The 15,919-nt window shown below is 43.4% G+C and overlaps 4 protein-coding genes across 8 annotated transcripts in view; 3 read left to right on the forward strand and 1 right to left on the reverse strand.

Moving 5' to 3' along the window:
* Positions 1-1,891, forward strand: part of LOC127611882 (plakophilin-4-like) — a 58,321-nt gene extending 56,430 nt beyond the window's left edge. For all 5 annotated transcript variants that reach the window (XM_052082669.1, XM_052082667.1, XM_052082670.1 and 2 more), the window contains one exon: positions 179-1,891. In XM_052082669.1, coding sequence (XP_051938629.1) covers positions 179-424 — 246 coding nt within the window. In that variant the 3' untranslated portion in view covers positions 425-1,891. The remainder of the gene's footprint in view (positions 1-178) is intronic.
* cd302 (CD302 molecule) overlaps positions 1-15,919 on the reverse strand; it is a 128,276-nt gene that overhangs the window by 42,798 nt on the left and 69,559 nt on the right. The gene's annotated exons all lie outside the window — the stretch shown is intronic.
* Positions 2,647-5,629, forward strand: dap1b (death associated protein 1b). Its single transcript, XM_052082718.1, has 4 exons — positions 2,647-2,816; positions 3,870-3,969; positions 4,811-4,874; positions 4,951-5,629. The coding sequence occupies exons 1-4, from the start codon at positions 2,747-2,749 to the stop codon at positions 5,065-5,067; spliced, it is 351 nt and encodes a 116-aa protein (XP_051938678.1). The 5' UTR covers positions 2,647-2,746; the 3' UTR covers positions 5,068-5,629.
* tanc1b (tetratricopeptide repeat, ankyrin repeat and coiled-coil containing 1b) overlaps positions 6,281-15,919 on the forward strand; it is a 68,874-nt gene continuing 59,235 nt past the window's right edge. The window contains exons 1-2 of the mRNA XM_052082721.1: positions 6,281-6,446; positions 14,931-15,023. Coding sequence (XP_051938681.1) covers positions 14,963-15,023 — 61 coding nt within the window. The 5' untranslated portion in view covers positions 6,281-6,446; positions 14,931-14,962. The remainder of the gene's footprint in view (positions 6,447-14,930; positions 15,024-15,919) is intronic.

Genomic DNA, 15,919 nt, shown 5'->3' on the forward strand with positions numbered 1-15,919 from the left:
AAAATGTGCCATCCTTGGGAATCGATGTGTGCCCCCCTTAGGTGGTATCTGATATTTTAATTGCACATAGATCACAATGACCAGACATTTGATTGGGGTGTGTAGACTTTTCATCCCAACCGCTGTATATCATGGTGATGTCATCTGTAACATCGCCCTGTTCGTGTCTTCCTCCCAGCCTTTGTACTACGCCGACGAGCCCAGCAGGAGGACCTACGACCCATACAGGATGTATGTGCAGCATCCGCTCGGCTACGACGACACCTACATGGATGAGATTATGGCGTACGCGCCGACCGTCGACTACGGCGGCCAGCATCACACGCTCAAGGCCGCCAACAACTACGTGGACATTTACGCCAGTACGCGGAGGCCCTCCTACCGGGCCGAGCAGTACCCCGGTTCTCCCGATTCGTGGGTCTGAAACGCAACCACGAACTATGAACCTGGCTTTTAAAATTTAAAAAAAAAAAAAAGAAAGAAAAAAAAAGACGTGTGAATGTGTGCGTGTGTATACAGTGGATAGCGATAAGTTTACACACCCCTGTTCAAATACTTGTGATATAAACAAAAATTATTTCAAAATGTTTTCCACCAGTAATGTCTCAACTCAGTTGAAAAATAAATATTATAGAAGGGGGAAGTAGAAAATAATGAACTAATAGTGAAAAAAATATGGTTGCAAAAGTCTTAACACCCTCTTATCAATGGAAATGGCCGTGGATCATGACTTGTGATATTATTCAAAAATGTAAACAAGCTACATAGAATCATTTAACGGAGTTGTTCAGGTCATGTTGGAAAAAGCTTTGAAACAACATAGCGGGGGCGGGGGGGTTGTTTGTTTGTTTGTTTTTTTTTACACATCACCAAAACCTGGCATTGGACCAGGGATGTGTAGACTTTTTATACCCATTGAATGTAGGGGAGCGACAGCAGAGGGAATTATGGAATGTGTGCCAATAGAAGGGAATTAGTTAAAGTAGTTGAGGGGGGGACACACACAGCAATTTCTAATGTTTCGATTTGTGGGGATGTTCCATACCATTTTTTTTTTCAGCACGAGCTTTCGGTTTGAGTACTCAAAGATACCCATTCCATGTACTGATACCTCTCGTATTTATGACACATAAAAGTTCACTAAACACAATGACAGATAATCTGGAACAATGACCTTTCCTGATGATTCACCAAATGCCACATTGCATCGGCTATTTTTGGCAAGAAGACTTACTTTTAAAAAAATTTTTGCTTAAAGTATTACTGGCTGGTCACGGCATCCTTCTTGAGTGCCCGATACCAATACCTGGAAGCATTACTCGCTCATCCCCAGTCATAAATGGCTTTTAAAAATGTGAAGTAGTGCAGAATTGCGCAAATTTGGCCGTTTATCCGATGTGTGTACCCCGTTTTAGAGACAAAAAAAAAAAATCATGTGGGGAGACAAAATTGGACATGAATGACAGTCCTGCTTTGTTTTATGTTAGATTTTTTTTTTAACAGCTTGTCTGAGCGCAGCGAGGGCGTGAGTCATGTGATGCGAGGATCTGCGGGAAGAGTCAAGATGGAGGTTGTGTGTGTATGTGCCGAAGCCAGCATGGAGTGGGGAAAAGATTGTACTAAAGGATGAAACTGTTAGCTCTACTTACTGTTGTAACAATGTTGTGTTTTCTTGTAAATACAGTACATGTGGCCTGGTTTACACTCATCTGCACTGCTCTACAAATCCTGAAATTGTGCCATATTAAATCTCTAGATATATATATATATATATATATATACTGTATATATATATATAAAAATATGAAGAAAGTATGTGGAGGCAACAGTGGCATATGTATACATAGTATAAACATGATATGATAATAAAAAAGGACAGTTTTGTTTTGTACCCCCTCTGGTCATTTTTTTATTCAAGTATATTATGATAATGATATGATGTGATGTAATATTATGAAAATACACTGGGTATATTCTATTTTACACATGTACAATACAGTTTACATAGTTATATGTTGTATAATATTTTACATGTGCGGGTGCCATTCAAAAGATAAAAAAAGATGTACATTATGACCAAAATTATTGTCTGTGTATAAATAAATGCTCGTACTTTGTACTAATCGAATATGAAACGCTGAGTAAAAATATGTTCAACAATTTGGATCGATTAGGTCAAAACATTAACGTTCAAAGATGATGAAATGCCGTGTTAGTCTAATTATTTTCACATTAAAGCTCAAGTGACGTTTTGAATATCGAATGTTTTGAAGTAGTTAGCCTGTGCAATATCGAATAAAAAGAACAACAACAACAAAACATAAAAAGAAACCCAAAGGCACCCTTTAGAAATAATCATAGACAGTTTTTATATCAGTTAATAATTGACTGCCATGGAGGGCTTTGAGGTGACCATCATGGACGAAGCCTGCCAGGAAGGAAACATCTTTGATAGTCATCTGTCAATCAAAAAATTGTCACGTTTTAGTTGCCATCAGATTGTTCGCGTGTACCTAATGAAGTGGTCGGCGAGTTTGCCAAATGAATAACATTTGGATCTGAAGAGCACAAATGTTATATACGTTGAACGAACAAGCTGACGTCACGCTTTTGGGGCATCAGCGATGAAGGGGGCGTGGCTCAGGGCGGGGCGTCGACGCCAGCTAAGCGTATAAAAAGGTGAGGCGAGCGGAGTGAAGGCGAGGTTATTTTTCTTTTCACGTTTTCTTAAAGCCAACATTGAAAGATGGTCCAACAAGGCAACAAAAGTTGCCCAAAAGACGGTCGTCTGCTAAAGGCTGGACATCCCCCCGCTGGTTGGTATTTAAAAAAAATTAAAACTTCAGTTTTCCGAATTGGTTCGCTTTTTGACCCACTTCGACGCACTGAAATTGGCTTTGAACGTTGTTTATGAGCGTGTCATGGGGTCCGTGTGTATGTCGTGCACCCCACTCGACTCTTTTCAAGCTGACTTTTAAGTTTACCCGCGTTTTATGCATCTGTCCTTTATATAATTTTAGTGCATACGCACTATGATTAGTAAGATTTGTTTGTTTCACCTTTGATGCAAAGCAATAGTTCGATGGTGGAATTGAAGTTGTCAAAGGAATGTCAGTGTTTTTTTTTTTTTTTTGCGTGGGTGGGATGGGTTATGATTGAGTTTAACAAGGTCTTCCTGGCAACAGGAAGCTGCGCAAACGTGCGACGTCACCATGAAAACAAACGAGCACAGGATAAGTTATTTCGCAAGTTTTGGAAACGGGTTCCAGGATATTCCGGGTAGCAGAAATGCCACTAGTAACCGCTGATCTGCGGATGGAAACTTGTTTGGGGTTGTGGCTTCGAAAAAAATATATTAAGTATTTTTTCCTCTCTGGATTTTCTGCCTTGCCCCCCCCCCAAAAAAAATCGCAATTAAACTATTGTCAAAAGTTTCACAGCGACGATGGCATGGCTTCCCGTTAACGGACTGGAAAAAGATGACAATGTTTAATGAAGCCATGCTATTGTGGAAAATTGTCTGGCTTTCGTGTGTACATGCATGTGCCTTTAAGAGATTGGCCCTGGGGAGGTAGCGTGCAACAATGGCGAGTCTTGGCGTGGGTTGTCAGCAGCTTCTGCGTGAGTGCGTTCATTGTGTTTTACTGTTAAAACTGGCCAAAAAAACAGCCCCACCACTGTGGATTTCCTTTCCCACATGGAGAAGGCCATTAAAGCGTACTGAAAAAAAATAACTGATGACTCAAACTTCTAGGGGTCCTCTATTGATAATTTAGTTTGGTTTGAACGGATTTGTATGCAAGTCAGAACTTTAAATATTTATATGAGAAAACTCGTAATTCAAAACTTTCTCTTTTTCGGGGCACTAGTGAAGGCTGGAGGCAAGCGAGTGGCCAAGAAAGGCTTGGAAGAGGCCAGCAGCAACCATGGGACTTCGGAGAAGGAAACCAAGAGGCCTGACAAACCCAGGTCAGCCCGGCTTGCACTCGCTGAATGAATATAAGAACAAATCTGCCTTTGGTTAGGGATCAATTAGGGTGGGTAAGTACAAATACCAGGTATCGGTATCATTCCGTTTCACGTTTATTTGAACAGGTCTTAAACTCTTTCACTGCCAGCTATTTTCTGATACATTTTTCAAGGTTCACGTGATATTGTGATACATCATATGCACAGTGACTTGGATCCCAATGGGATTTTTTTTGTTTTTGTGCTAACTCAAACATCTGACTCGTCCTGTCCCTCGACAAAAATGCAAGTGTGATGGCAAAATGTATTTAAAATGAATCACGAGTGTAACAATTTATATTTCATAAACTACTTAGTAGTAGTAGTATTTAGTAGTGTGTGTGTATATACATTGTGTCATCGCTTCGACTTCTGAATTTAAATGCCCTCCATCTTCCCTTGTGACACTCTTTGTGGAAGATTTAATGTGTCAAAAACGTTGATCGATCGATCACAAGCTGCTGTTAATGGCTGCATTCCAAGGGTCTGTTAATGTTTTAGGTGCTTACACATGATGAGCTCATCCAAAAGAGACGCAATGCTGCCAGAGTTGGCAGATTTTTCTCCGTTCAATCCCATAAAGAAATCGGGTACGAAAAAAAACAGACAGAGTAAATGAGTACTAGTCACGGTCTAAAACAATTTATCAAACACAACTTATAATTAATGCATTGTTGTTATTGTAGTTTACATAACAGCGCTGAGCCAGCTGACATTAATATGACTTTTTTTGAATTGCAGGTTTGAGGACCTAATTGTGGTTAGTGAGGTATATATATATTTTTTTTCCCTCTCGTCTCAGGGCTGTCTCCAGTGCCAACAGGATGCAACAAGTGGGTCTTCTTCTGGCTGGAACTCTTGACAAGGTAAATGCTCGCTATTGTCAATGGATGTAAATGGTTCATAGAATTTTCTTAGCTTTCCCATTTTGAATCTCGTCAGTTGAGCCACGGCTTTCCCGAGACGCCCGTGAGTGTGCGGCACAGCAGAGTGCAACCCGCTGTGGAGAAGCTCCACTCTCCTCGGACTTTCAGCATCCAGCAGCCCAGGAAGTTCTGAAGGATGTATTGTAGTGTGCTTGTCTTCAACTGTTTACACTTTTGAGGGAAGAAAAATCTATTCTCTTGAAATACTAAAAATAGCTTTTGTGCTGTGCTCTACTTTTTTTCTTTAGTTGCTGTTTCATGTTTTTGTCTGTCAAATGAGGTTTTGATGTTTAAAATGTTGAATCTTTTATTTCAACATCTTTGTACTGCTTGGTGTGCTGCATGTTTAGTAATAAAAAAAATGATTCTGAGATTTAGTTTTTGCAATAATTGACAATGAGCAGTACGTGGTGATGAATACAGGAGTCTTGAATTTACAACAGATTATTACAGTTGTTTAGCGATTGTAATCAAATATGTAGACGTAAAAAGCCTTGTGAGCGAGTTTCTAAGGCTGCTCAATAGATTAAGAGTGGCGTTTACCAAAATGAAGGAGTTTACTGCACAACACACAGAACGCCACTAGACGGCAGTATTACCTTGCAAAAACCTCCTTTCCCTCTCCAATAGAAGTTTGACTTTAGATTTATTATGCAGTGTTTATTAAAACCGTTGCGCAGCGTCGCCGAACTGATTGTTTGCTTCGGAGTTTCTGTAGTGTCATTTAGTTTTTCTAAATCTTGGTCGTTATGGTACGTTTTAAGGTGGTAAATTCGTTGAGGGCGTGTATTTGCAGAATTTGAAAAAAAGATCAAAATATTGTAAAAGGTCCGGTATTTTTTTTACTCACGTTTTAACTGAACTGCATTTGAGAACATGGAAAAAATGGTGTGAAAGACATCTACTGTACTGTGGTTTGATAAAAATCGGTTCTTGAAACTAGTAATACTGAACAGTTACACCACAAGATGTCGCTGTAGCCTAATGTGCAGTCTAAACCAATCAAGTTTGAACTACCTGTTCGTACCGTGTGTCCTCGGTTGACGTAACACGAATGTGTTCGTAAGTAAATCCATTCCAAATTTAAGCGAACGCAGTAGTAAAGTCATAGTCATAGCAAACATTTGTATGAAAATAATTTATTGGCCATGCGTGTAAAATAAATGAAAAACTCACTTCATTGCGTGACGTTCGTAAACTCGAAAGATTGTCGTAAATGAACTGATCCTAATGTAAGCGCAGCATCAACTTGTGCTTGTCATGAGGCGTTCAAGCGGCAGGAGGAGGAAGTTGCAGGATGATCCGGGGCAGCCCGCCGGCCCTTCGACGACGAGCCTCCCTCACAGATGACCTCATGCTGGGAAGGAGGAGTCCAACCTCGGCAGTTCTACCTTAGTGCTGGATCAAGTGGGAGCAGAGTTTTTGTGTGTGGAGTTATTCTCAAGTCCAGGGGGACGGTTATTGTCTTTTTCTTTTTTCTATATGAGGGTCTACAGCCGTGACATTTATCGGGTAAGATATTTATTAAGTTTAGTAGCAAGCAAGGTACCGCGGGGAAATGTTGGGGCATGCCCAGCGGGAGCTGCCATCCCATCTATCGGGGACTGACAGTGACTTGGAGTCTCAAATGTATTTGTTTTTTTCTATGTGAACGTATTGTCAAATTAAACAGGGCGGGGTTTCAATGTTTTTTTTTCTACAAAAAGGCGACTTTTACTGCTTGACGTTGCGTCCGCTATTCTTGGCGAATTATTGTTGGTTGAAACTTGTTGGTCAGGTAGCGTCTCCGTGAACGCAACACGCAGGTCAAAGTGAAGCAAGCTAACGTTAGCATGCTAAACAAGCTCTACAAGTTGACTTGACCTGCTTTTTATTTGTTTTACTTCTGTTTTACCAAAGATTGTCCGTTCGTGTATCGTGATATGAAACGACACACGCATGGCCCTTTGACTGCATTACGCTAATATCTCCAATTAATGAGACACCTGATATAAAACAAGCTACCCGTGTCTTACCGACGTTGTCAAATGTATTTCACATTTTCAAATGTCTGCCTCTTAAAGTGAAAAAAGTATCATAAATGGATGTGAAACTTAACATTTTGAGGTCACGCAAGATTAAAAGAGAGATGGCAATTTAGAAATGTTGATATGCGGAAAGCAGTCTCCAGTATAATGCCATAATGATCATTATAATACTGTAAAGACCACTCTGTACACCGTATTAAACTGTTGATATGCACAATAGTTCACTAAATGTAATTATTAACCGCTAACACACACACAATCGTTGAAATATTGCCTTTACACCCTTTAATTAACTGTGTATTTTGATGTTAGATGCCACCCGGTGATTATAAACCACAAGCTAACCCATATAATGGACTTAAAACTATTATAAACAGTGTTGAATTTCCAGTGGCCGTATCCCGGTGGACATGGATAATCGCAGCATTGTTTCCACCCGCACCATTTTAGGGCAATTTTAATCTGATTAAGGAATCATTCTAGTGAACTGTAATGCCCGCCGGAGGCTTCTTCACTTACCACAAATATGTGATATTAGGGAGAAGCACCAGGAGAGACTGATTGCCTTCCAGGGTGAGCATAGCCTGGTTCCCATGGTCCCCGGGCCAGTTGGCTCAGAGCAGAAACTGGCACCAGACTGGCATTGTTATGTCTGAGGAAAGGGACCTTATTGGAGCGAGTGACCTGATTGACAGCACACACTGAGCTCTTCATGATGGTCATGATGATGAAGAGGATGGGACAGAGGTTCCCACAGGAAAGGCTGCTTTTCGAGAGTAGCTGGTTTGTAGTACAGTAGACAAGTGTATCAACACCCACATCACTCACCAGGCCGGGCACTGTCATGTGACTTTGTCGGGTTATTTTTCCCAAATTGTACAAGTCAGGATTTTTTTCCCCCCCATGCTGTTCTTTTATAGGTTTCTTGGAACATAGTAAACAGGGAACTGTCCGTGCCATGGTTCGTGTAATATCGCACAATCCCACCGAGTGTGTTATTAAAACATGATTTGTTTGGTGACTGGAATGGCACATCCAGTTTACAATATCGTAAACAATTGGAGGATGCCTGGTGGGATACACTTGAGCCTTTTAGGTGTTACTTATCTGAGCCGTTCTGTCTTGGTTTCCTGTGTTGATTGGCCGTCGACCAATCCAGGGTGTGTACCCCACCGCTTGCCCCAAGTCAAAGTGGCCTTGTTACACTCGCAAACATTCCCACGAAGAGGCATTTTGAATAGATTAACAGTGATTGTGCCGCCATGTTGTCAAGTGCGATTAAATCATACGAATTATACGCAAATAAATGTATTTAGGCGATGCTTTAGATATGGCTGTGGCTGAAGCACTTGTTAGCTTGGGATTGGAAGGTCTTCTGTGCGGCAGCTGTTCTCGCTTAACATTTTTGAAAGCCCACCCCCCCACACTCCCGAGACAGACGGATTGAGAGGAAAAGCACAGGTGCCGCCGAGCCCTTATAAACTGAACTGTTGTCAACTTTGGTGAGGTTTGCAGATCTGCACTTGGATTCCATCCACTCAACAATAGATCAACCCAGCTCAGGCTAGACGGATTTGACGTTGAAATTGATTGCTGGAGAGGCATTAAGGACCGGACCGCTGATGTTTCTTTGAGCAAGGCAACAGATTGCTCAAAAAAAAAAAAAAAAATCCCCGCCGGGCAACTTAAAACAGCTTCCACTATTGTAGGAAGACTATCTGAAAGAATTCCGAGCGTGTCTGGGAATTTTCATCCAGATGAACATTGGTAAGAGCTGAGGTCGCCATCTCTGTTTTAGTTCATTCCAAAGGTGTTTTGATGAGGTTGAAGTCAGGCGCTTCCACTCCAAACATGCCTTTTGGACCCTCTTCGGCGCCCTGGAGCGCAGTAATGCTGGAACGCCAAAATAACTTCCCACAAGTGTTCCCACCTAGTTGGAAGCATACAGATCCGATTCACGATTCAGGCTGTCGCAAAGCCAAAAATGCACAACAAACGGAACCGGCGCTACATAAAGAGGATGGCAGATAAGGGGCCAAGAAGAAGTAAGAGCTGAATAAGAATGTAGAGTCTCGTGTATTAAACAAGTAGGAACACGGATACCACGTTCCCTTTTGTGTGTTAGCTACAAAAAGAAGGCATGCAAGACGGTTGCTGTTTTAGTTCTAAAATGAAACAGTGACAGGAAAACAAGTGAAAAGTGTTGTCACTCGTGATAATACAAATATTTCGACAGATCGTCAGTATCAGATTGTGGTATCGGTGCATTTTTACTATCCGAAGCTTAACAATTTAACCCTGAATTAGGAATTGATTTATCAGATCCGGCCAGCTGGCAAAACTTTATTGCACTTTTAATTGCGACACTGACCTACTTATCATATTCCACATTGGTCTGTTTCGGTGACTACTTTTCACCAAAGACGTAGAGTGACGTTCCCTCTGAGAGATCAGCACGAGCGTGTGACGCGCTAGATGCAAACACCGTGCGGAGGAATGGCGCAGTATAGTGCGAAATTGCATTGCCCGGGCGTTCGCATATTTGTGGCGAGAGGACCAAAGAAAAAAAAAAAAACAAAGAAAGGAAAAGCAGCCGTAGAACAATACGCGGGAATGCGAGTCTGTAAGGTCAGACGCTCGGGACACTTGCACTCAGTTTCACACGTTTTGAAGCGCTCATAAAAGCGTCCCAACGAGTTTTCCCCTTGCTATTTATAGGCAATGAGGGCAGCGCTGTGGTCTAGTGGGCAGCACGTCTGCCTTACAACACGGAGGTTCGGCGTTTGAATATCGTCCAAAGTCAGCCGTGACCCAAACTGAGGACAAGCACCGGAGAGAAAATGAATTGTTGAGCGAATCAGTTGACGCAAAAAAAAAAAAAAAAGAAAAATCGGATAATTTTCTATTGATTCAGTCAATTTAGTACGACAATTTTACTCGATAAAATACCGTTGACATGCCATTGTTGTGTTTCACTAGCAATTCCAAGCATGGGAGGATTTTTTTTTTTAAATTTCCTCATTCCCCTCTGGAGAAACCTCATGTAACTTTTAAAGGCAACTTGTTAATATTTCACTCTTCATCAAATACGAGGCTTCCCCAGAGGCAAATGTTGAGCCCAGTCCAGAAAGCAGTTTCCCATTCTTTTTTTTTGGGGGGGGGGGGGGACTCCTGGTGTTCATTTGCACATAAATGGCTCCGTGGGTTGTTAATGGAGGGATAGCGAGACAATTACAGGGGATAGCCACACTTAATAAGTGAGATTCCCCCGAGGTTGCCGATTTCTGAAGAGCGCTGTAGTTGTCGCGGGATGATTTTGCAGTCATTTGACGCAGGGATAAAAAAAATGTCATCCATAAATACACGTTCCACTAAGATACGTCAAGGCCGCTTCATGTACGTTACAGCCCATGGCTGTTGGACTTTGGATTTCATCCATGTGGCACATGATGAAATACTATTTTTTTTTTTAATGTGGAGAAAAAAAAACATGCACAATGTCTTTTCTCTTTAATTTCAGGTTTAGTCACTTTAAGGAGCCCGAGATGTAACTGGAAGCAACGAGAACCCTGTAAAACATGCCTTGACACTTTTAGGAGGGCCAACCAACCGTCATGAGTTTGAAAAGAAATTGCCTTTCACACACTGTCGTCGTCACAGACAGGCACCAATTGACACATCAATCATGTCGCAGACGATCAAGGGCAGGAAGCGCAATTCGCTTTCCCATGCGATTCCCCCTTTGGACTGGATCAAACTTGTCCGCCGCAGTCATAAAGCATCTGTTTTTTTTTTGCCCGCCGGCTTAACAACTGCGAAAGCACCCGTAGGAGCGGATCACACACGACGCTGCGCTGACACTGTACCATTCAAGACGCAGAACCGCAATGTCCATTGCGGCCGTACGTCTTGGCGGCTCCGGGAATACCCGATATCGAATTGTAAGAGCAGTTTTGCACCAAGAGCGCTACACTATCAGTTCTCGCCCATCCCTAAACATGACTGTTCATTTGCATTATTGATGAAATCAGACTCACTGACGTCGGCTGACGCCAGACTTCGCAATCGGGTTACTTTTCAACAACGGTCCCCAGCCCCTTTGCAGCATTCTTCAGGCGTCCGAGAGCCCCGAGCTTTTCAGAGGAAGTCGCGAGGCAGGGCTGCGAAGGATGCACTTGAGCCAGAGCGGCCGTCCCGCGACATAAAAATATCTGCCCTTTTGTTCTTTTCCCTTCCCGTCGGGCCAGCGCGAATAGTCGCATTTGCTTACAATGGCCGACACGAACGAAGACGGAGCTGTCCTTCATACCTGCGCCCTCCGCTTCCTCCCTTCACGCCCGCGTTAGTTAAGTGGCCATTGTTTACGCCGCGCCGCGGCACACAAGCCGGGGCCCGGCCTTTTTCCTGCGCTCTGTGAATAGCTCATCAAAAGACCGACTGTTCCTCCCACTGGCTTAGCTCGTAGCGGCGGCTTCAGCGCAGAGTGTTCATTTATTTCATTTTATGAAGATGAGCTTTTTCAATGCGTGGAACGGCCTAACCGATGACCCAGAAGAACACGTTGGCAACTTCCAAGCAAAAGAAAGCTGTATGTTAAAAGACACTATCAGCAATCCTACTTAACCACAACTTTATTGCTAGTTGACTCACATGCACCGAAACCAACTCTGCATCATACCGTTACGCGGCGACCGCCTCGCTAATGAGGCGACAAAGCCATCTAAACTGATATTTGGGTATACGCGGTGACCAAACATCCATTTATCTAACTGTACCGCTTATCCTCACTAGATGGGGCTTGGCTCGTTGTTATGAGAAACTAGCGCCCGCTAATCACACCAATTACCACAATTGCATTCAGTGGAATGGCGACTTGCAGTTTTTATTCGTCCTTTGTCTTGATCTCTCTCTCTCTCTCTCTCTCTCTCTCTCTCTCTCTCTCTCTCTCTCTCTCTCTCTCTCTCTCTCTCTCTCTCTCTCTATGCCGGCCTATGAAAATGTGCCTGTTGTAAACCACCGCTCTGGCGTTGATAAACACCATCGATGACGACGGTGCCAAACCTAGCCGTCATTACTCATGCGTAATTGCTGATGATGTCAGCTTTTCAGCTGGCCCGCCAGTCATCGGGAAATCGATTTCACCGCAGTGACACGCTATCACATGCATGGCGATAGCCTGAGGCGCTTCTGAGCCGCCTCTTAACCAACCCCCCCCCTCCCCCCCGGTTTCCTGTTTTCTCCGCTGTTTTAAGAAAACGCTTCCGGTGAGCTGCATTTTGCCACTTTTCCGAACTTGTTCTATTGCACGTGTCAAATGTCACCGGTGTATAGTCGTCTTTGGAATTCTTAAAGTGACGTGTACTGTGCCCCTCTCGGTTTTTCCATTTTCGTCATCTTGTCCTTCCGTTAGCTGGCCGCACAGCAAGTGTAAATATTCAGGGTCCATTTGGGCGGTGTGTCCACAAAGCCTTGCAAATGCCGCATTCTCACTGCTTTGTTGTGATATCACATGCCCCCCACCCCCAGCCCCCGCCCCCCAAACGTCTGAGCAACTGAAGTTAATGATACAACTTGAAAGTCAGGCGAGTTGACTGAAAACATCAAAAGTTGCAGCTGGGTTACACCTACGGCTTGTCGGATGCTGATTGCGTGGCCCCTTATGGAAAAATACGTGTAGTAGTTGTGTAACTCATCACTCATTGACCCGCATAGCCTCCTTGATGTTCGTCGTTAACGCGTAAAAGCGGCGCATAGCAACGGTTAATCCGTCACACTTAATTGACTGCTCTCTTATACATTAAACTACATTAAGTACATGAGAAATTAATCATCAGCTCTTATACTGTAAAACATGTTTCACCAGGGTCCACACTTTACAGTATTTTATCGTATGGCAAACGTTGAAGACAAATATAAACTGTACTTAACATGATTTACGTCTCTGAACACACCCCTCACGGCGCTTCTTTTGAAAGTAAACCGTGAAGAGGAATCATTTGGTTACTTGCTGAGCAAAATCGTTCCTGTAATAAATTGAAAAATTCATTTATGAAAAAGGGGTGAAGCAAACCTCTGTCACGAAAGCAGTGGCGATACTCGGCATACGAATAAATTTGCACCGTGGCTGTGAGTGAATGTCCACATTTTGGATGATTTCACACTTTAAAAAAAGGAATCTAAAAGTGCAACATGTACCACCAAAGTACATCTTACATTCGCCAACGCAAGGTAAACGTATTGTTGTTAGCTTAGCTTACCATCGCTAGTCACCCATTTGGTCATTCCCAGTCATGTTACAAAACAAATGGTAAGAAAAGAAATACGTAAACAAATCCATTTGTACAGAACTCAAGGCAAGTCAGTCAACAAGGACAAAAAAAAAAAGCAGTGGATTGAGACGCTCTCCCGCAGCAACCGTAAGCCGCCCGTCTGCGTTTGAGAATGTGCCGACTATTTGTGTAGTGTTTGTAAAAAGCCAGGCCTTATTTGGACGGAGACGTTCATTTGTCTTTATCGGAATGACTCCTCGGCCGCTATTAATACAACAGCGTGGGTTGCTTAAGAACCACGTTTAGTTAAGCGTTTTATTTACCGTCGCACGATTCCACTGGACTGTTACTCACGCTTAGGTCAACAAGCACGTACAGGCCAGGGGGGACCTTGACTTCTTGTTGTATCACTCGCCCGCTCGCGAACCTTGGCGAACGCAATCTCAAACGACCAAGTTTAGTCACACGGCGTCAATTACACGTGGAATTCGGGGCATTTCAGCGTTTCCCTCCTCGGCGAGATAACACCACACGCTCTTTTTCTGTGTACGTGTGGAAGCATTCTTTCCGTGTACTCTTGCACTGGTGACCTGCAGAATGAGGAATGCTGTGGGAAAATGACCAGGGCAGTGCCAGCTTCAACTGCATCCAATGGCGATTTGCAGTATTTTGCTTTTTTAAAAAAAAAAGTCCAGTGTTTAAATATAGTACATCTGATTCGTGTCTTTGAAATATATTTTTAGCGGAATAAAAAATAAATAAATAAACAGTGGAAATTGCTATCATAAAACCTGCCAAATTACAAAATGAGACCACACATGTTGTATTGCCTGTTGTCAAAGTAAACATCAAACAAAGAGAATTACTCATTGTGTGTTTATTCATTCATCTTCCGAGCCGCTTGATCCTCACTAGGGTCGCGGGGGGGGGGGGGCTGGAGCCTATCCCAGCTGTCTTCGGGCAGTAGGCAGGGGACACCCTGAATCGGTTGCCAGCCAATCGCAGGGCACACAGAAACGAACAACCATTCGCACTCACACCTCAGGACAATTTAGAGTGTTCAATCAGCCTGCCATGCATATTTTTGGAATGTGGGAGGAAACCGGAGCACCCGGAGAAAACCCACGCAGGCCCGGGGAGAACATGCAAACTCCACACAGGGAGGTCGTAGCTGGAATCGAACCCGGTACCTCTGCACTGTGAAGCCCACGTGCTAACCACTGGACATACCGGGCCGCCCCATTGTGTGTTTAAAACAACACAAATTTGCAATCAGATATTCCCCTCAATTGAACGATTATTACGACAGCGGAGAAGCCTTGACCGTCTCCGGGTATCCGGGTAATCTCCGTAAATCTGCATTATACTGCCCCCAGGTGGCCAATACAGGCACGCTCAGTGGCAGTAATTCAGTCGATAGATCGTCCAGGTGACAGAAGAGTTGACTGTTTAATTCTTTGCATTCTATTTTATCATGTCACTGCTGGATGTTTTTAAAAAAATACAATTAAATACAGTATTATTTTTCTTTTTTGAGGAAGGGTGGGCGGAGGTTGGGGAGGCTAATTTATGACGTCTCGAGAAATACGGCATGACGTCATGCATCACGGCGGTTCGCTGAATTGCGGATCGCTTCCCGTAATCTTTACAGTTTCATACTTTTCACCTCCATCTTTTTTTGTCTTTTCGTTTTCTTCAAGGTCCCCACACGGAAGATTCCAGGAGTGTTGCCATGTTCAAGGCGGTGCTGAAAAAGAACAGAGACGGAGGCAAAGGTAGCAGGAAGGATTCAGGTACGTGGAAGATGGGACACCAGCCTCATCTCTCTGAACACGCGCTACAGGATAATTCCTCAGGAAAACCTTGATTGATTTTGATTTGAAAGGCGTAGTCAGGCTTAAATTAGTCCCAATTATCGGTGCGTGTGTACCTTGTTTAAGTCATTTCCAACTTTCTTTTCGAAGTAAATAGGATAAGTGACATCGAAGGGACCAAACAGCAAGTTGATTAGATTTCACCAAAGTTCAGCCAAAATCTTGAAATGAAAGAAGAAAGCTTTTTTTTTTTACCCCATTAGCGCTTTGGAGCCACCCCGGGCCTCTTCTCTGCTTTATGAATTGGAATCTAAGCAGCCGGCGACAGTTTAATCTGTTCATCAATATAGCGGGGTGGTATTCATGCTGAGAGAAAACTCCATAACAAGCAGCTTCTATCGCTTCAATTTTATTTTATTTATTTTTTTTTTTCTGGAACCATTCCAAAATGCGCCATGTTTTTAACTTTCATTTTACCGCAGGAAATGTTGGCTGTTTTTATTTATTAAACTGCGTCCACTGCGAGCAACAGCCCTTCCCCGGCGTCCCGCAGATACATGACAACACGAGTCGAAATGTGTCACCGTGCCTGAGCAAATGTCGACTCGTCCTCTGCTTATCCCATCTTCCATTGTGACCATTTCTGCTTGGACTTTCATTTTGCCCGTCTCAGCTGGCATCATGGCAAGCTGAGTGCTACACCGCTGCCGTCTCGGTGCTCTCGCGAGTGAGTCGTCTGACTTCTCAACGGTTAGCGCCAAGGCTTGATTTATCGGCGCTTGTTGTACCTAATTGTCGCATGCGGTTACACGCTCCGAGAGCGGGAGCCAGCAGCGGAGTTTTACGGCTCCTTGAACTGGGCCCCATTCTTCCAG

This window comes from Hippocampus zosterae, chromosome 12, assembly GCF_025434085.1.
Source record: "Hippocampus zosterae strain Florida chromosome 12, ASM2543408v3, whole genome shotgun sequence".
Taxonomy (NCBI): Eukaryota; Metazoa; Chordata; class Actinopteri; order Syngnathiformes; family Syngnathidae; genus Hippocampus; species Hippocampus zosterae.